At 55.0% G+C, this 17,880-nt stretch overlaps 7 protein-coding genes across 7 annotated transcripts; 2 read left to right on the forward strand and 5 right to left on the reverse strand.

Annotated features, from left to right (window-relative positions):
• Window positions 1–2,726: 2,726 nt before the first annotated feature.
• Window positions 2,727–4,286, forward strand: C8Q71DRAFT_734675 (RNase P/MRP, p29 subunit). Its single transcript, XM_047922410.1, has 6 exons — window positions 2,727–2,974; window positions 3,023–3,300; window positions 3,352–3,527; window positions 3,578–3,679; window positions 3,737–4,022; window positions 4,076–4,286. Exons 1-5 carry the CDS (start codon window positions 2,921–2,923, stop codon window positions 4,003–4,005), a joined length of 879 nt encoding a protein of 292 aa, XP_047783858.1. The 5' UTR covers window positions 2,727–2,920; the 3' UTR covers window positions 4,006–4,022; window positions 4,076–4,286.
• On the reverse strand, window positions 4,287–6,032 carry C8Q71DRAFT_734679 (cyclin-like protein). The gene is made up of 7 exons (XM_047922411.1): window positions 5,709–6,032; window positions 5,569–5,650; window positions 5,378–5,509; window positions 5,158–5,327; window positions 4,869–5,107; window positions 4,742–4,818; window positions 4,287–4,686 (listed from the first exon to the last, which is right to left on the reverse strand). Exons 1-7 carry the CDS (start codon window positions 5,876–5,878, stop codon window positions 4,492–4,494), a joined length of 1,065 nt encoding a protein of 354 aa, XP_047783859.1. The 5' UTR covers window positions 5,879–6,032; the 3' UTR covers window positions 4,287–4,491.
• A 63-nt stretch (window positions 6,033–6,095) lies between these two features.
• On the reverse strand, window positions 6,096–8,459 carry C8Q71DRAFT_734682 (uncharacterized protein). The gene is made up of 8 exons (XM_047922412.1): window positions 7,971–8,459; window positions 7,781–7,913; window positions 7,469–7,724; window positions 7,324–7,407; window positions 7,185–7,269; window positions 7,007–7,131; window positions 6,741–6,846; window positions 6,096–6,686 (listed from the first exon to the last, which is right to left on the reverse strand). Exons 1-8 carry the CDS (start codon window positions 8,212–8,214, stop codon window positions 6,373–6,375), a joined length of 1,347 nt encoding a protein of 448 aa, XP_047783860.1. The 5' UTR covers window positions 8,215–8,459; the 3' UTR covers window positions 6,096–6,372.
• A 1,296-nt stretch (window positions 8,460–9,755) lies between these two features.
• C8Q71DRAFT_734684 (uncharacterized protein) lies at window positions 9,756–10,944 on the reverse strand. Its single transcript, XM_047922413.1, has 3 exons — window positions 10,521–10,944; window positions 10,285–10,460; window positions 9,756–10,233 (listed from the first exon to the last, which is right to left on the reverse strand). The coding sequence occupies exons 1-3, from the start codon at window positions 10,846–10,848 to the stop codon at window positions 10,183–10,185; spliced, it is 555 nt and encodes a 184-aa protein (XP_047783861.1). The 5' UTR covers window positions 10,849–10,944; the 3' UTR covers window positions 9,756–10,182.
• A 32-nt stretch (window positions 10,945–10,976) lies between these two features.
• C8Q71DRAFT_222355 (RWD-domain-containing protein) lies at window positions 10,977–12,166 on the forward strand. Its single transcript, XM_047917109.1, has 7 exons — window positions 10,977–11,108; window positions 11,162–11,195; window positions 11,251–11,316; window positions 11,372–11,502; window positions 11,556–11,690; window positions 11,741–11,915; window positions 11,967–12,166. The coding sequence occupies exons 1-7, from the start codon at window positions 11,076–11,078 to the stop codon at window positions 12,119–12,121; spliced, it is 729 nt and encodes a 242-aa protein (XP_047783862.1). The 5' UTR covers window positions 10,977–11,075; the 3' UTR covers window positions 12,122–12,166.
• A 45-nt stretch (window positions 12,167–12,211) lies between these two features.
• On the reverse strand, window positions 12,212–13,957 carry C8Q71DRAFT_794119 (AB-hydrolase YheT; the record flags this gene model as incomplete). The annotated part of the gene is made up of 8 exons (XM_047925521.1): window positions 12,212–12,848; window positions 12,911–12,939; window positions 12,988–13,193; window positions 13,243–13,344; window positions 13,400–13,485; window positions 13,543–13,575; window positions 13,625–13,702; window positions 13,749–13,957. 8 exons carry the CDS (start codon window positions 13,955–13,957, stop codon window positions 12,212–12,214), a joined length of 1,380 nt encoding a protein of 459 aa, XP_047783863.1.
• Window positions 13,958–14,335: 378 nt separating this feature from the next.
• C8Q71DRAFT_734693 (uncharacterized protein) lies at window positions 14,336–17,168 on the reverse strand. Its single transcript, XM_047922414.1, has 8 exons — window positions 16,917–17,168; window positions 16,700–16,855; window positions 16,470–16,646; window positions 16,196–16,420; window positions 15,567–16,136; window positions 15,240–15,512; window positions 14,837–15,172; window positions 14,336–14,780 (listed from the first exon to the last, which is right to left on the reverse strand). Exons 1-8 carry the CDS (start codon window positions 17,053–17,055, stop codon window positions 14,416–14,418), a joined length of 2,241 nt encoding a protein of 746 aa, XP_047783864.1. The 5' UTR covers window positions 17,056–17,168; the 3' UTR covers window positions 14,336–14,415.
• Between the last annotated feature and the right edge of the window lie 712 nt (window positions 17,169–17,880).

The following is a 17,880-nucleotide window of genomic DNA, read 5'->3' on the forward strand; positions in this document are numbered from 1 at the left end:
CTCTTCGCGGCTAATCAAACCATGACGCACGCATAGATAGGTCAACTACAGTGCACTCGGACCTCTCGCCGGAGCGGTGGCGGCATCATCATATGAGGCGTTTGCGATTTGGCACAAGGCGTCACCACCGTCGGTGAGGAGAGGGGCTACCTATCACCCACCAGCCGTTGACGATAACCACTACGAATTAACGTTTTAGCTTTAGTGTGCCGAAGCCGGACCAAGTTCCGTAAAGGGAGTGTTGATCCAAGGGGCACGGTCACGACTTTCGATCGACCTAGTGACGTCTAATCCTGACCATAATGAGCGGATTTAGATTGCATTCCACCTCCGCCCTGGCCATCTTGATATGCCCGAAAGACGACGGACCGGCACGTTGATGTTATCGACGCTCACCGCGTTCGCGGTTGACGGCGACTGCCTTGGAAAAGAGTGCCGGACCTTTTCCTACAGTCCTCTGTGGACTATAAATTGTGAGTCCCTCCTCCCGGTGTCCTTCACCAGACATTTGACCCGCCTCACTCACTCCGTTTCTCAACATGTGTCACTACCGACGGTAAGCCAGCGTCGTCATTCCGCGCCCTCTCGGCTCATTTCGATCAAGTGTCCGGAATCACTACAAGAAGTGTACGCACTATATTGACTTGGTAAGCATTCCGCGCCATTCATTCTAGTGACCACCGCTGACCGTGAGACTACCAGCCCGACGAAGAGGTTGACGTCGTCGAATCGAAAATCTAATTGAGTTCGCTGACTAGCGCCTAGATCAAGTGCGAAGATCGTTTCTGCAAATTCAGTCCCAACCATCCTCCCGATTGCGTACCTCCGGCGTGCACGAAGAGCTGCTGGCCATAGTGAGTCGCTTGAACGTTCGGGGTCGAATGTTCCGCTTCCTGACGCTCGCTTCTGCAGTCATCAGTCCCCGGTGCAGTACAGTTAGTCTTCTCTGTCCCTGATACGCGAAGTCAGGCACTCACATTCCTCGCCGCCACAGCGCCCGTCATTGACAACTACTGTCCCGTGTGCATTCAAACCGGCAGAGCCCGTTGATTTGCTTCGACGCCAACTTCGTTGTATCGCATACTAGTATAATATCGCCTTTGTTAGACTTGCTGTCGGAACTTGCTTTGTGTTGTAGAATGTATCAATGTTGAGATAAAAGCCGCCATGAAATGTTATGAACTATTGCAGCATGCCGAAGGATATGAAGGTTCATGTTAGCAGGCGTTCAAGGACGCCATAATACTGGGCAGACCGACGGCGCACCGGTTTGGCGACCATCCGCAGGGGACATATAATGCCACCATAGGTCGATCGTATCAGATAGCAAGCATTCCTCTTACGGATTCCTCGGCCAATACATACATGCAGTGTAGGTCCGACCGGGCGACCAGTATTCCTGGTCACCGGAACTCGAGGTTGAGTGAATGGAAGGCCGAAGTGGATCTGATGCTCAAGAGCACTGTAGATTCGGACATAGTTAACGTTAGTTCGGGAGGGATGTTAACATACCCGCCACGGCCTGATAAGGAACAGGTCATTCGAGAAACCAAGTATATACCACAGACGGCAGGACGGCCCCAAGTACCCGAGGTGACAGGCGTCGTCGGTGAGGCTCCGGAGATTTGCTGCGAAGTTATTCACAGATCCGCCAATAGTACGTCCTCGCATGGAGACTAGGCTGACGAACCTGAAGTTGCTGATAGGTCTGACGTAGCGACTACTTAGGCGTTGCTGGTGATCAAGCCACCAAGAGGTATGGGCGATGACTCGCAAAGCTCAGACAAGGTTGCAGTGTGTTCGTGGACATGGCGCATAGCTTGCGAAACCGTCGACAGGCACGTGTAACGGGTGCTGAATGTTTCATGGTTCGCGACCGATAAGTCAAAAGCCATTAGCAGCGCACACTGTGCGACTGATCACAACCTAGCGTCCGCTGGAAAATTGGCACCGAAACCGTCAGATGATGCAAGAGATAACGGACAATGATGGAGCTTCAGGACGCGTGTAAGTGCCCTATCAGACGCTACGAAGACGCGTAAGGTTCGATGGCAGGACGAAACCGCTGGGACATACCGTGCAGCCCGAGATTTCACGGGAATGACAGAAGGGAAACGACCAGCGACCGGCATAAGGGAAGCTGGCAAGATGTGCTAGAACGTGCCTAGACTTACGACGATCGACCTATGTCATAGCGAGGTATGTCAGCGCAACAATGTTGCTATCAGCTAGCACTGTATAGCAGCGGCACCGCGAACTAAACGTGTAATTACAACAAGCCCAATCTACCTCTGCCCGAGGGCGCCTGAAGGGTGTGCCATGCCTGAATGACATATTACTGACCCCGTAGAAATCCGGGCCGCCGACGTGGGTGTCGCCGGAGGGTACCTGGTAACATGAGGATGAGGTAGACAGCTGTTCGGTGTTCCGCTGGAGCTGTACCGTGTACGGAATTACTTCGCCAGACCCTGCAGTCGTCGCGATGATGCCGCTCAGCGCTCAGCGCGACTTGGAATGGCAAGGTGATCGTCTTCTAGCCCCAGCGCGGATTGCGGAAGGCTCGCGAAGGGAAGTGATATGTTGGACAAGTGTCACACAACACTGGTAGTGGGTATGCCACGATCAGCCCGAGACTGAAGAGGAGAAGAGTAAAACAACATATCTTGGTGGCTGCGGTGGCGGAGGACGGAGTAGACGCGCGTGTGTCAGGGCGGTGGCATGCCCCGAGTGCCTCTTACGCACCCAGACGATCGCCCGGAAGTCCTCCTCAACCGTTCACCCGTCGATTGCCTCCTCCGGGCACACGTGAATACGTCCTGTTGACCGTTATTGTCGCCTCTATACATGTGTATCCAGCTTCCCCGTCGAATTTACTTCGAACACGCTTGAACGGACTCTGCTCACAAGGCAAGCTATTGCCATGTCTGCTATCTCTCGACACGAAGACATATACACTGAAACGCGTCCTATCACCGTCTGTGCTATCTCTTTTCTCGTTCTGCTCGTCTGACCAGTGTTGCAGACCCAACGGGTGAAGTTGAACAGCACCACACCCTTTACGCCGACTTACGTCAAGGATCATGTACTGAGATCTGCAAATCCTATCCAGACCTACGCAAGTCGGGTGAAGGGCCGCCAGATACTCCTCGAAAATCCCGCGGGAACCAGCAGAACGAAACGGCTACGTGAGGATAAGAAGGCGAGGCGATTGTCGGACAAGGCAAAGAAGGCAACGGGGGCTGCTCCTCGCAGAGATGTTCGACAAGCCTCGTTCTGGCGGCTCAAGCAACAGGAGACCAAGTGCGATGATCGTGCTCGGAAATGCATCATATCTCACACTAGACCACTCAGATTCCAGCTGTTTCTGCCGTTACATGCGCTATGGATGGGCTACATGACAGAGCTTCTTGCGCTTCCGCCTGCGCCTTCAGGTGCAAACAACCAACCTATTACCGAGGCTATTCCAAATTCGGCAGCTATGCACGCAAAATTGGTCAAGGCCGACTTCCATGGTTCTATAATGGCCGGTACGCATTACCTTCAAGGCGTCAGCTACCTCGGCTCATGATACCGACAGTGCGACAGAGCAAGAATCCTTGCCTCGTCGGTCTCTCAGGCATCGTCATCCACGAGACCGAGAATGCCTTCAAAATCGTCACCCGAAACAATCAGCTGAAATGTTCGTGACCTTATCGTCTTGCTGCACCCCCGGATCATTCTGATTGCAGCCGCCCAGTGGTTCCGAAGCAAAACTCGGTATTCGCATTCGCTGTCCCACTCTACGCTCGAGGCGATCCGCCCGAGCAAGGCATCTCCGGAATGACCGCACCAGATAACAGCGCGGCCTTGGTCCCGGTGGATGTGGGGAGCACGCATGCGGATCATGCGAGCACCGTCTTCGACTCGCCCTACTTAGAGTTCGAACTGCATGGGAACCAGTTTTGCTTCCGTGCAGCTGAGCGTGCGGGCAGGAAGTTCAAGCACAAGGAAACCATCGAGCTATGATGATCCGACGACCCGTTGTGAGTATGTATCCCGGATGTTGTGGAATGCCAAGGCGATGACTAGGCCTCAGTAGTGCAGCTGGTGTTCCTATTGCTCATATCTTGGCTATCCCGGTCCGAAGGCACGAAGAACCGCGGCTGAGGGGTAGCAAGCGGAGGTCGGAGCTCAAGTTGGCGTTCCGTATGTTGATTGACAGGGACGTGCGCGCGTACGATGAGGGAAGACAGCTGTATTGTACACGCCTACATGACAATGGACGGCATCGTAGTGGATACGAACCTTCGGCGATAGCATCTCCGTATGTAAGGGAAAGCAGCTACTGGATGACAAAGAGGTATGGAACCTCTTCATTCCCCTCGATCGCAGAAGCAGCAAAACGCGTCGCCTGCTTCTCGCGCAAGGCACTTTCGGCGGACCGTCGGCCAAATCTGCACGGGACTGATAATCATCTCGAGCAACAAGCGGTATAGAAGGCGCTCGAATATGCTAACCAGACCCTCGGACTGGCTTCCAACCGCGCGACTGAGGCTTTCCGGGAGTACTTGCACCGTGGGTCGATGCTGGTGAGCCGTTCATATCACCACCACCCGCCGCTGACTGCTGCAAGTGTCGGTGACTGTTGATCTGGCTAAACGAGGTGTACAGTTTCTCCCTTGACGTGGACACCCGTGGAGGAGGTATCTGTAACGGTGACGGTGAGGGGATCAATTGAGGGCGCGCAGCCAATGGTACATACAGACGCCACCGGCCCGAGGTGTGTTGCGGCCTGCAAGTCCTGGGCGGCATAGAATTCTAGGATGATGTTCAAGACCTCTGCTGGCGCTGTATGAGACATTGAATAGATTAATGGTGAAGCCACGGACCTGCGATGCTAACCAAGTCTACTTCATTGAATCCGAAATGTTCTATAGCAAAGCGCGAGGCCTCAGGTGGCACTACCTTGTGCGATGGGGGAGTAGGTAATGACGCCGATGGAGCAGGAGAAGCTATTCGGACATCTAACGACGGAGATTGAGGCCCTTCTATGACATGTTGGGCAAGGATGTAGCAGGCCGCCGCAATGATGCGTGCGGGAAACAGAACACACAGGGGTGTCCTCGCGCTGCCGAATAGTGAGCTATTTTAGCGCAGGCTATCTCTAGACAATCTTACGTGTCGTTCGCGATGGACCAAGCGCATTCTTCAAGTTCCGCGGTGTCCTGTCTGACATCGAAGAGGTCCACCAGCTCGGCATGAGGGCTGTCCACTACAAAATCGAAGCAGAGCGCCTCGAGCAAGACCTCCTCAGTCAGAAGAATGGCGTTTTGGTATTGCTCTAAGTCCTGATATACGATGATTCACCATCACTCATTCAGGTGCTCCCCCGACATACCTTGTAATCATCAGGAATCTCCGCGACAGACATGTTCACGGTCTTGGCGCAAAGCACTTTTGCAACGTCGCGGAGCTTTCTTCCACATTCTTCGGTCTTGGTTGCGAGGAACAAACAGGCCGCTGCTACTTCCTAAACAGGTATCAGTGTCAAGGGTACTACGATGCGCAACGAATGATCATATATTTTACCTGCCTATGGTGGTCTTCCAACGAGTATCGCATGTAGAATCTGTGAAACCAGACTGCTGCGGTATAAAGAGCTGAAAGAGGTCTACAATGTCATCGTATAAGTCGGACAGCAACCATGTGTGCAGCATATGTGTGCTCACAATTGCAGGGCGACTCCCATTCGGAAGAGGAACTCGACGCCTCGTGCCCTGTCATATAGTTCCTTCTCAAGAGGTATATCTGAGGTCGTTTGACTGGGTGTGTATCGGAGAGCAGTGACGGACAGAAGCCATTGAGAGGATGAATTCGAGGGAACGCTTGTCGCACCCATGCTGGCTCGAATTTTCAAGTTGCTGTGAAATCCTCTGACAGATTGCTACAGTCAGCCAAGAGAGGAGGACAGCCTGTTTGTAAAGAGACGGTGACGATAGCACAGGACTGTCGAGATGGCAGCTACACGGGTGCGTCAATGTAGCATTCAAGTTGTGTCGACAGTGCAGTACCAGGGCCTCAGCCACCCTTCACGTGGTCCGAGCGCAAAACACGTGTAACGTTGACCAACTCCGAGTCCACCGGAGTCCGGACTTCATTGATTCCTGGATGCCAGAGCGTTCGGACATCCACACGCATGTACTCTATCTCATCTATGATTGTGATGCTCGACACATCGATTCTATACAGCGAAACCGAACACTCTGCTTCGACCAGGTGGAAAGGGAACGATACACGATCTACGTCGATCACAGTGAATGTACATGCATACAATACATCAAGATGAGGTGGATGAAATGCCAGTGTAAGATTAGATACCGGGCTGGGAGGTGGTTACGAGTAATGGATTTGCGAGGTCATGGACACACCCCCTTCCTGCGTCATCCAGTGGCCGTTCTCGAACTCGTGGTCGCCGTAGTCCTTGATGGTCGATGCGGAGAGCTCCGAGCCTTCGGTCAGTGATGGCGATGGCGCGCGGACGTAAGGTATCCAATTCTGGACACCCCTATTGCTCTCCCCTCGATAGCGTGTCGGTGGTGCGAATGGGTTCACGTTTAGAAGCGCGCCCGCTGAGTACCCTTGCGTGAGATATTGTTCGACAGTCAGTTGTTCGTCTAAATCATCGACGTCTGATTGCGAGACTCGTGCTGAGGCGTTCTCTGTCAACTCGCAACCACTTACGTAGCGGTTGATGCACTCACCACTGCTATGGGCCGAGAACTCGGACTCGGATGGTGCGGCGTGGATCCTTTGGCTAGGACGTGGCACGGGTAAGTTTCGCACCGATGGGTTAAAGGGTTCGGCAACCTACGTACGGGAGACGAAAATGTGAGAACGTCGTTCATCGTCAAGAAAGCCTCGATATCGCCAAGAGCGCTGTCCTATCCCGCCCGTATTGAAACGAAGCGGGGGGAAGGATGTCGCCGACGAGGCAAGGCGTCTCCACGGATTTCGACTCTTCACTGACCTCTGGTACTTCCCAGCCTCCCTTGATACCCATGGCAGACAACAGCCAATAGACGAGGCTTTCCAAGATTGTTGGGAATGACTGACTATCGCTCATGACATGCGAGATCAGTCCCACAGTTCGACCTACAAGCGCATCTCGTCAGCGACGACAACTTATTCGACGGAGGACGGCCCACCTGCTGTGAACACACCAAATACCCATCCCCAGTAAGTCGTGAGGACGAAGTAGTGGGACCCGTTGCGCTGACATTCGTCCCAAATCTGTACGAGTTAGGTCATGATCCGGGTCATCTTCCAGTTGCGCGAACTGCTCACCTTCGCCCAGAGTCTCTCCTTGCTAGTGTAGGCGTAGGTCTTATCATCTTCGTCCATGTGCGCGAAGTCATCGACGCGACGAAGCTGGACACGCCACACGACATCAGTTCACGATGTTGGCATATGTCGAAACGACCCGACTCACGACATCGCAGGACACAAAGGACTCAAAGTCCTTCGGTGACAGTATCCATGGAGGTTGTACAAATACGGTCACCGAGCCCAGGCCATCCGTCACGCCCGAAGCGGTGGCGGTCGGACTCCAAATATAAGACTGGAATATGTCTTCGTCGATGTCAGACTTGACCTGACTGAACGTCCAATCTTCCGTTTGGGGGAAGACGTTGTGCATCACTGCCTGGGCGGAGTCAAGGGGAAATAGAGAGATCCAGCGGCACAACCTATTGGGTGCGCCACTTGAGCTCGCGCATCATTGAGAGGGCAGCGAAGGACTCACTGTTCGAGATTCGTGGGCTTTTTGGGCGAAGGCGCTGGCAATTGAAAGCTAGGAGGGCAAGGCATCGTTACATTCTCGACGTTTTCCGGGTCGAGCATCTGGAGCTTGTCCTGTGTGACGTGCATGTTCAAAACTAGAGGATCATCAGATCAGCGTGTCGAGGATATGTACAAGCAAGTGGCGTCCGCACCTTCCTTCGCACCTTTCTTGAACGACGCAAAGTCTATCTGATACATCTTCTCAAGCACCCGGTAATGCTGAGGAGTTACGGAGAGCACATTCTTATGCGAGTGATGGCCCGAAGGTGGCAATGCTGGCGCCTTGGGTGCGAGCTTCATGGGCGGGAGGATCACCTGCGAGAGGTATACTCGAAGCTTATCCAAGGGGTCGACGCTCATCAGAGCCTGGATACGGTTGTAATGATCGATCAACATAGCGTGGTCAGAAGCGGGAGAGCGAAGCTAGGGAACTGGTAGTCGCAGTAGGGCAGTGGTGGTGCAGGACCTCAGGTTGCGGGTAGATAGGAAACGGCAGTGGCACACTACACCGCATTAATGTACCAAGGACAATAAGAGGTCACAAGACGGTGCCATGGAAACAGCACAATGCAAGAGAATGTGGCTGCGTCCGGTGGTGGCCAGCCATAATCCATTGCGGGACAAGATTGGGACAAGGCGAGTACAAGCGATCCGAGAACAAGACAAGCTCAATCGAGAACAACGCGAATCGTCACGCGCGCGTGACAAGTCACACAGCGAGGACACCAATCCGACACGCGTTGTGCACGCGTTATCTCCAGAGCGATCCATGGTAGAGCACTGTAGAATTGACCATGACATGTAACATAACATCGCGTATATGTGTGCGTACTACGGGCTACAGGAGACATAGCATAAGGAATAGATATAATACAGTATAATGTGGAGTCCGTTATTACACCAGCGCCGGCGCAGGTCATACAATACAAGTTCGGGGTCGTACAAGCTCATAGCGGCGAACGTCCATATGGCGAACGTCCATGATAGGTGGCACGGCGGTGACACTAGCAAGTCAAGTGCAGCTCATCGCGCCGGCGCGTCCGCGCATCACGCAATCAGCGCATTTTGTCTCGCTCATGCGGATGGGGTTCCGTTGGGGAGGTGTCATTAATCTGACGCAGGACGGAGACTTGCAGCCTGTACCCGGGTCAGTTTCTCGTCATCGCAATCCATGCGCAAGTGCAAGTACGCACCTCCTTGGTGTGCATGCCTTCGGCTGAAGAGGCAGTTTGGTTGGAGGCAATCTTGTGTGCGCGTAGACATGGGAATGAAGTGCTGGCACTCGAGGTGGAATCTGCCGTCAATAATCTGGACGTCGCTTGAGTAAGAAAAGACAGCGACAATCGAAGTGGAAGACGTACATTATGACACATCTTGGTTGTATCGTCGTATACAGGATCGACTAGTGGGCAAGGGCTACTAGTATGGAGGCACAGCTGGGCCCATATATACATCACGTCCTGGAGGGAGCGCGCATCACTCGAGCGGCAGCGTGGCCAGGCGTGGCCGTTCTGTTGCTCGACTTGGGATGCATGTTTACAGCGTTCTCTATTTAGTCGGCTGGACCTGCAAGGCGAGGCCTGGAGCCCCCCACAAGTCTACGCGAGATGAGGGACAGTGCGACACGCCGCGTTTCGGAAAAGTCAATCAAAAATGCTGAATAATTCGCCGAACCTTCTAAACGGGCAGCAGGTACGACGCGTGAACTTCGTGTTTCGAGGTCGTGATGGCAGCCACCCTCTTAGCTCGTCCAGATACGGTGCCCTAGACAGAGCAACCGGACCTTCCCGCTGGATGTGGAGTAACCGGTCTCGAGAGCTGCTGTCGTCACTCACTTTCGTGAGGGGGGCAGCGAGCGCTGCAATGGTATCGTATCTCGACTTGTCTCAGCGTGCCTTGCACGAGGCAGATGGCGTGTACCGCGCGTGTCCGCCAAAGACGATAAATGTGGATCTGAAATGGTCAGTCGAAGACGGCAGTAGCCTACCCCGCGAAGATTTACGATACCTGCCTTCAAATTCACATCAGCTGCGACGGAAACCCGCTTACACTCGCCCTGCAAGCCGTCTGCGCAAGATCCTGCCGAGCACGACCTACCGCTGTACGGTGTTCCGAGGCTCTTGAGCCAAATCCAATAGGTATGAAAGCTGCGGCCGTTTCTTCCGGGCGTGCCACTTGGCATCACAACCAACCGACCCTTCACGTCCACAACAATCTCGACGCACAGTCGGGGTCGCAACCGCGCGGAGAGAACGCGCAATGGGGTCATTTGCGCTGCATATCAATACAGCAGTCATGCGACACATACAAATATAGACAGTGAAGACGTTGAGAAATGGAGACGGGGAGGAGAGGTGGCCTTTATCACGCGCCCCGAGCACGGATTGCATTGACAAGCTTCACCTTCATCCGCACCTGTATAGATGTGCGTTCAGACACGCCATCATCAATGGTGAGGAGATATACCTCATGGGCAAACCGCCGCCTCCAGCGCTCGCTCTTAAGGCGGCTGCGCTTAGCACCCCGCCTTTCATGCCTTTCGTATTGCCGGAGCTCCAGGAACATACGATTGTTTTTCACAATCCTGGCCAGTCTTCCGAATGCGGAGGCCACATCCCCGTTGAAGACATAAGTGCTACGCCCTGCATATGATGATTCAGCCAATGAATCGCGATATACGCATGATTGGTATGACAGCGCACCCTCTTTAGAGCCATGAGGCTTGGGCAGATTGGCCACTGTACGGGTTTCTCTATCCTGCCAGATCTCTTCAGGAGACTTCTCTGGTTGGTCGTGCTGTCTTGCAGCCGATCCCTGCATGACAACCCAGGCTTGAGATATTGGGCCTGTGTTCTCCTCCACAGTCCACTTAGGCTTGATGGACACTGAGCTTCCAGCGACGTTGGGGAGGAAGGGATTCGCTGGTTGTGAGGACAGCGACCTGCAGATACGCGCGACAATGTTTGTGCTGGAAGGGAGCCTCGCCTGGCGCAGCGGCGTAGAGGAGCATCGTGCAAATGCAGCGAACATGGCGGCCGCCGAGACAGTAGCAACCGCAGACTCGAGCAGAGACGCAGCGACGAGCTCGTTCGCCGAAATGGGAAAGTTTGCGAGGCGCGGATGGACCCCGGCCAGCGCGACCAGCGACCTTCCGTGTGGCGATCGATGTCTCGCGGGCGTGCGGTTTGCCCAACCGAACGGGCCTCTAACTCGCAGAACAGGTCCAGCTGTAGCTCTGGACGGCATTCATCCCCAAAATGACATCCGAAGTACTGCAAGAGGAATTCGAGGTATACTACGCTCCCACTACGTGAATCGCTGGCTGAGCACATCACGCGCCAAGGTACTCGAGTCCATATATCCCACCGAACTCACAAGTGCGTCCCCACTGCCCACTGGCGCATGTCAGATCTGGCTGAGACTCATGCGAAGAACTCTCGGAAAGGGCTGTGCGGATAGATGTCGAACCAGACGATCCCACAGAGGGCGAAGAAGACAGTGCGTACCGTGTCTACTCCCTCGTCTCCATCTGACCGTGACGTCTTCGCGGCAGTTAAATTGGCACTCGAAGTCACTTACACGGATGACTATCCCGACGCTCTGCCTGAACTGTCTCTAGAGCTTCTTGAGGGTCCAATAGAGGAAGATGACATCGCGAACCTCTTGGCGGAGCTACGAGATGTGGTGTGCAACGATTCTGTCTTTCCGATCCCAGCTTTGCTCTAACTATCGACCAGGGCGAAGAGAACCTCGGCATGGCGATGACCTTTACTCTCGCTAGTCATCTCCGCGAAAAGCTATCCTCTCTTATACGGAATCGAGCAGAGCGAAGACGACAGGAGGAGACGGAGACGGAGAGACAAGCCATCGAGGTACGCATAATGTGACTTGGATGTAGCAATCCAGTGACCGCTCTGGATAGGCGGAAGAGGCTCGAACACGTGGAACACCCGTCACGGTGGACCGCTTCACAGCTTGGAAGGTCGAGTTCGAGAAAGAGCTGGCTGCTAAGAAGGCACGGGAGGAGGAAGAGAGGCTCAAAGCCATGACACCAAAGGAGAGGGAAGAGTACAAGAGGCTCGCTACTCGCTTGACAGGTTTGTCACCATTAAATCACGTTCATATTACACTACTGATCGTCACTATAGGTCGTCATCTCTTCGAGCGCGACAGGAGCCTAGCAGTCTCGGACGACAGTATGATCGACGAAGGTGCAGTCTCTGTCGATATCAGCCAATATGACAGAACAGCTATAGAAGAGGAAGAGGACGAAGAACGAGTGACTTTCAGCGACAGCGATTGAGTAGTATAATATCCACTGTACCAAGACTACTGACTGGATGTAGCCTATGACACTGTATTGTATCACCTATCGCGAGTGAGCGCATCTACGCTACAGACCAGCAAAGAGACCCTCTTCTCCTTCTACTCCAACGACATGATCGCCACCCTCTACTCCTTTGCATCCGATATCGTCGCGACCGTCCTCCTTCAGGAATCCATCTACGACGTGCAGAGGCTTGATTTGTCTATCTCTGACCACGATGTCTTCCCCAACTGCCCTCAGCCACTCCAATACAGGGCGGCTGACCCATCGTCTGGTCTCTCCGGTCGCTTGTACCTTTCCAAACCACCCCAGATGCCCGCCCTTCTCGGTGACAGCGAACGCTACATACGGGTTCCCGCCCGCTTCGATGGGCAGAACCTGTACTACGGGATCATCTTCCGCGTTGAGAGCGAGGAACGGCACACGAATGTTGGCGAGCACTTCATGGCTCGACGCCCAGGCGTAGTAATCCCATGCGCTGGGGAAGGGGAACGGCGGGGAGGACCCGCCAACCTTGCAGGTGACCTTGCCGTCGAACTGCGTGAGCGACATCGACTTGTCGTTCAAGACCTCAGGCAGAACTTTCGCTAGCGGGTGCTCCGGGAATTTTGCAATCGCGTTGGCATGTCGTCCGAGCAACCTTTGCAGGTTCTGGGCCATCGCTTTCGCGTAGACTGTTCGGTGTAGCCAGTTGTCTTCAAGGCTGTTATAATCACACGGACCGTGAGCAACAAGAAGCAGGTTGTCACTGCATGCGGTACCAACCCTCCAGCGTTCTTGACACAATCCCATGGCTACGGAGATCTCAGTGAAGTGTTTCGCTGGAAGATAGGAAAACGCACACAAGCAACCGCACAACCTGCGACCAGGCGGCTCTGCGTCCCCTCCTCCGCAAGGTATCTCGTCAGGACGTTGGCCCCGAGCGAGAACCCTATGCCGAGCAGCCGTGCTTTAGGGAAGCGGTTCGCGATGTGCATAACAGCAACCCTGATATCATCTGTATGTCCCGCGGAATAGAGTTGTGGGCTGGTGAGAGGCACACCAGCACCTGTCAAAGAAGCCTTAGTTGGGTGCACGTACGGGGGTGTAACACTTACATCCGCGGAAATTGACTACAATGCCTCTGTACCCGAGGCCGCCCTGCTCGACAGGCGTGCAAGCCGGGGCTAGAACGGCTCGGACATAAGATTCGTGTGAACCTGGCGGAGGAATCGTCTTTAGCGTTGCTCGGAAGTGGAGCGTATGTAGATCTACCTCCTGTCAGTCCGTGCAGCACTACTACGATGGGGGTGTCGTCTGGGAGTGTGCGCTCGTTGGCGGGAGGCGTGCTGTCTAGTCCTCTACGAGATTCTCACCGTTCAGACGCGGTTCTGATGCCAGAAGTTTGGAACACGTACATTGTACCACCATCCAGGGTGCGAAGCAAGGTCCTACCGAAAGGATTAGAGTATGTACGTCCAATGGATCCAGGTCACCTGCCTATCATATTCAACTCTATCTATTCTCGAGAAATCTCCGACGACCGCGTACGCCGTCTGTAGGTGTCCGCTGTCGGTTCTTCAGTTCGACGGGCGAATTCCGTGACGTGGACACGGGGACCTACTTGAACAACCACCACGTCGGAGCGAAGTCGCTATACAAACTCGGGCACCTCGCTGCGATAAACGCATCTAGGCTCTCCCTGGGGTGCTCATCGGCGTCCGACCCTGTGACCGGGGCCTTCACGAGTACTTTGGCAGGGTCAGGAGCGAAGTGCAGGCGAGGTACACGACTCGAACGAGCAGTCCACACCTGGCTGACCAGTGCACCCATGAGCTCAGGCTTCCTCAGAGAACGGAGAACGGAGTGAATTCGGCAAACTACAGACTGTCACTGATGAGGTCCAGAATCACAAGCACCTGACGACACGCTGTCTCAGACCCCGGCCGCCGCCTGGCGCGCGCCACGGAGAGCAGCACATCTCGACAAGTCGTGCTGACTGCTTCAGATGAGCAGGAAGGTACCACTGCCTCGGAAACCCGTTAGGCCGAGGCGGTGCACACAATGTGGACATGGAAGGGTGCCTTCCGTCATGGTGTTCCATAATGAATAGATCGGGCGACGTATAACAACAATTCACAGTTAGGTAGGCGAAGATCCCGTTGACTCCGATCCTATTCGCCGATGCGAGAGGGTCGACGGGACGATCCACACATTCCAGAATCGTATCAATACACCAAGATCTGAGTTATACAACATACATCGAGAAAGATACACCGCATTGTAATCTACTACGCCCAGGCATCCAGAGCGCGTCTAGCAGAAGCACTCGCCATCTGCTTGTTCCCCTCCGAATCCGCTGCAAGACTCTCCAGAAGCTCCTTCGCAGCGGTTTTGATCCGCGCCACGTCCTCTGCACGGTTCTCGCCCACCACGCCCTTCCGCCCCAGCTGTCCCAGGAGTGCGCACACATTGGACCGCACCTCCGCAGGCATGGTATCGGGGTTCCGCAGGACGGAAATCAACATGTCCAGCGCCGTGCGTGGCCCGGCGATTGGTGATCCCTCCGTTGGGATAGCAGACACGGGCTGCGACTGCGGCTGCCTGATGACCTCAGTCGGCAGGGGGTTCATTATCGCGTCGAGGACGAGCGTGCCTAGGCCCATGCGCACTCAGCCAGCAGGTCAGCGGGGCCGCACGCGAATGACGCACCTCCGCTCGCGTGTGTGCTCAATAGCGACAACGCGACCACGCCCTCGTTGATCAAGATAGGGTACTTCTTGCTGCGTCCGACGAGCTGCGCGAGGGCCGCCGCGCAACTCGCGTTCGCGACAGTCGCCATACATTCCCTCCTCTTCTGCGCCTTCGCGCCGTCGTCGGACGCGGAGTCGCTCGACCACAGCGACTTGATGACATTGACGAGGACGCGGGTGCCCTCGCTCTTGACGGCGATAGAATCCGATCGACGCACTAGGGCCAGAATCTGACTCAAGGCCGAGCCTGCCGAATCATCTTGAGGCTGTGCGATCAGGGCGAAGACGTTTGCGACTGTGATCGGGAACCACACGAGGTGCGTCAGAATGAGGCAGGAAAGGCTCGAGGATGCGCAACTGACCATTCGCATTACACATGTATTTGGCTATGCCAATTGCAGACACCTGCACACGCTCCGCCATGTCTGCCTCCTCTCCCCATATCTGGCAGGACGCTAGCCTCTGTATTATGCCCGCCTCACCCAAGACAGCTCTATTACTCTGTGCCTGTGCGAGGTGCTTCAACAGCCCCACTATGCCATGCTTCACCTTGATATCTGTCGAGGGCTCGAGGAGCTGAGCCAGATTGGGTGCTAGTGCGATTGGCGGCTTGACAAGGGCAATAGAATGTGCGTCTACGAAGGCGGATCAGCGGATTGAAGCTACAGCTTCTCCATAGCGTCACTTGCCTCCCGTGGCGAGGTTCCCCAGACTGAGCGTTGCGCAGATGATCAGATCCTCGCGGTGCCTTTCCTTGAGGCTTCCATGCGATCTAATCCACTGCACCATGGTATTGACGAACTCTCCGCCAGGCTTCTCAGAGTCAGAGTCGTCCCAGAGCTCGTTTTGCTCCCCTGCGACCTCCACGACAGCCTTCACGATAGCGGCTTTGCACATGTCTAAGCCCTTCTCCATCGATGCGCGCTCTGATGAAGACTCCGAAGACCAATAGGGTGGGTAGTCGCCCTTGTCGAGGAACTCGAGCATGTCCTTCAGGCATGCAGCTCCACCCTCTGAGCCATCAGGAGATTTGAGCACGCGGCCAAGCGAGAGCCTCACTTCGTCCACATCCAGACAGAGGGACTCAAGGAGACCGCAAGTCTCCTCCAAGAGATCGTAGTCCTGCTGCACCAGCGCATGACGAGCAGGCGATCCGACGAAAAGAGCCGGTGTTTCCTGATATGGCGGAATGAAGGCCTTGAGCGGCCGCACCAAATAGGGTAGAGCATCGGCTCCGAACATTTGGCGAGTCTGTGCAGCTTCGGATGTGATCCTCTAGGGTCAGCTGATTATCGAGCGGGAAGATACAGTGACGTACGTGCTTCCTCGTCCGAGTCCCTGAGTTCCGAGATCACCCTCCACGTCCACGACGACAACCCGCTTCTCAGGTTCCACGACTCCAGGATGGTAGCTTGTGGATCAGATGCGCCCTCCACTGGAAGCTCAGGATGGGTGAGCCATGAGCCAGGAGGATAGAGGGCTATTGACAGCTTCAAGATGGTCATAGCAGCTCGTATAGATGTTAGTCGAGCCTTCACCAATTCTGAGGGTCCTGTAAATCATGCTGTACCCCAGCTATACACGCGACGCACCATATCCAATACTAGCGTTAAGGAGAAGGCCAATGGACGTCTTGACAACCTTCAGATCCGGGATAGAGAGTGCCAAGGGTTCACTCGACGTAGATGGTATCAGCATCGCATAGTTCTCCAACATCTGGACCACAGCGTCCAGGTACCCGGATGCTAGTAGATGGCCTCGGTTCTCGTCTACATGTGCAGTTTGTTTCGGCATCTGTACGCTGACGGGCAAACACACATACCATGATCCATGCAGAGGTTGGCGCTTACACGTAACAACTCGTAAACTGCGGTCTTCGATTGAGGGACTGGTATATGGCTGCCGGAGAACGCGCCCTTGAGGAGAGACGTGAGGGTCTGGGGTAGCATGGACCGTCCCAGCAGAGTTTGCTGTTCGACTGGATGACAACGAACGTCTCAGGTGCACGGTTCGGCACTGCGGAAGTACATGGTTCTGACCGTCCTTGACCCGCAGCTCGTCGGCGAGCCCTCGCGCGGTGGATTCGACGTCGTCCCATTGCTGTGGCTGGTTGAGCGGCAGACGGGCGATGAGCTCGCCGAGCTTGGCGGCGGCGGCGTGCTTGGACGCGTTGCTCATGGCGTCGACGCTGGGGGCTCAGAGAGAGCAGCTGGGAGTGGGAGACAAGGAGGATGCGCCGACAAGGTTTGTGCGATTGGAACCGCACTGACTGATGCTCGCATCGGCCAGACTAGATCTTCATCGGTGCCTTCAACAGCGCCCAAGCGCCCAACTTGTGGGCGCATCAGGCCTCACGTGCTCCCTCAGCGTACTACGACACCTCCACCGCGTATGCACGGCTGTATAGAGTGCAGGTCTCAGAGGGGACTATTGTGTCTGAGGATGCTCATGTTTACGTCCTGACATCTCCCGGCGTGCGTGAGCTCGCATCGTCTCGGGCAAGGCAACTCTTGTGTTCGGCGATAAACCTCCTCATCTTGCGTATAACCCCGCATGGCCAGTCTGCGCGTGTGTTCCATCGCGTTGCCTTTCACGACATCCTTATCGGTTCATCGGCTCGCCGGTACTGACGAGGGCGGCCTCGAAGTGTTCATGGCTTACTGCGGGTTTCGCGCGCTGCTGGCTTAGGGCAGAGGGGAGAATTAAAGTACCTGCACACGCGCCCAACGTGCCAGTATGGCGATGTTCTCGTGATGTCGAGATGGCGCACTACGAGGATGCACTAGTTAACGACGCCCCCGGCTAAGTATTACGTCTGGCAGTCATAGCCACCCTATGTACGCCTAAAGCTAGATAGAGCTAGATGCACCGAATTTGTCTGCGCAGAGGAGGACTTTGACTGCACGGCTGCTCTCGTCATGCAGATTGGTCAGAGACAGACGGAAGAGGCAACTTGTTCGCAGCACGTGGTGCGAGACGCGGGCGCGACGGGGCGTTGTGCGC

Source organism: Rhodofomes roseus, assembly GCF_022264815.1.
Source record: "Rhodofomes roseus strain CIRM-BRFM 1785 chromosome Unknown C8Q71scaffold_2, whole genome shotgun sequence".
In the NCBI taxonomy this organism is placed as follows: domain Eukaryota; kingdom Fungi; phylum Basidiomycota; class Agaricomycetes; order Polyporales; family Fomitopsidaceae; genus Rhodofomes; species Rhodofomes roseus.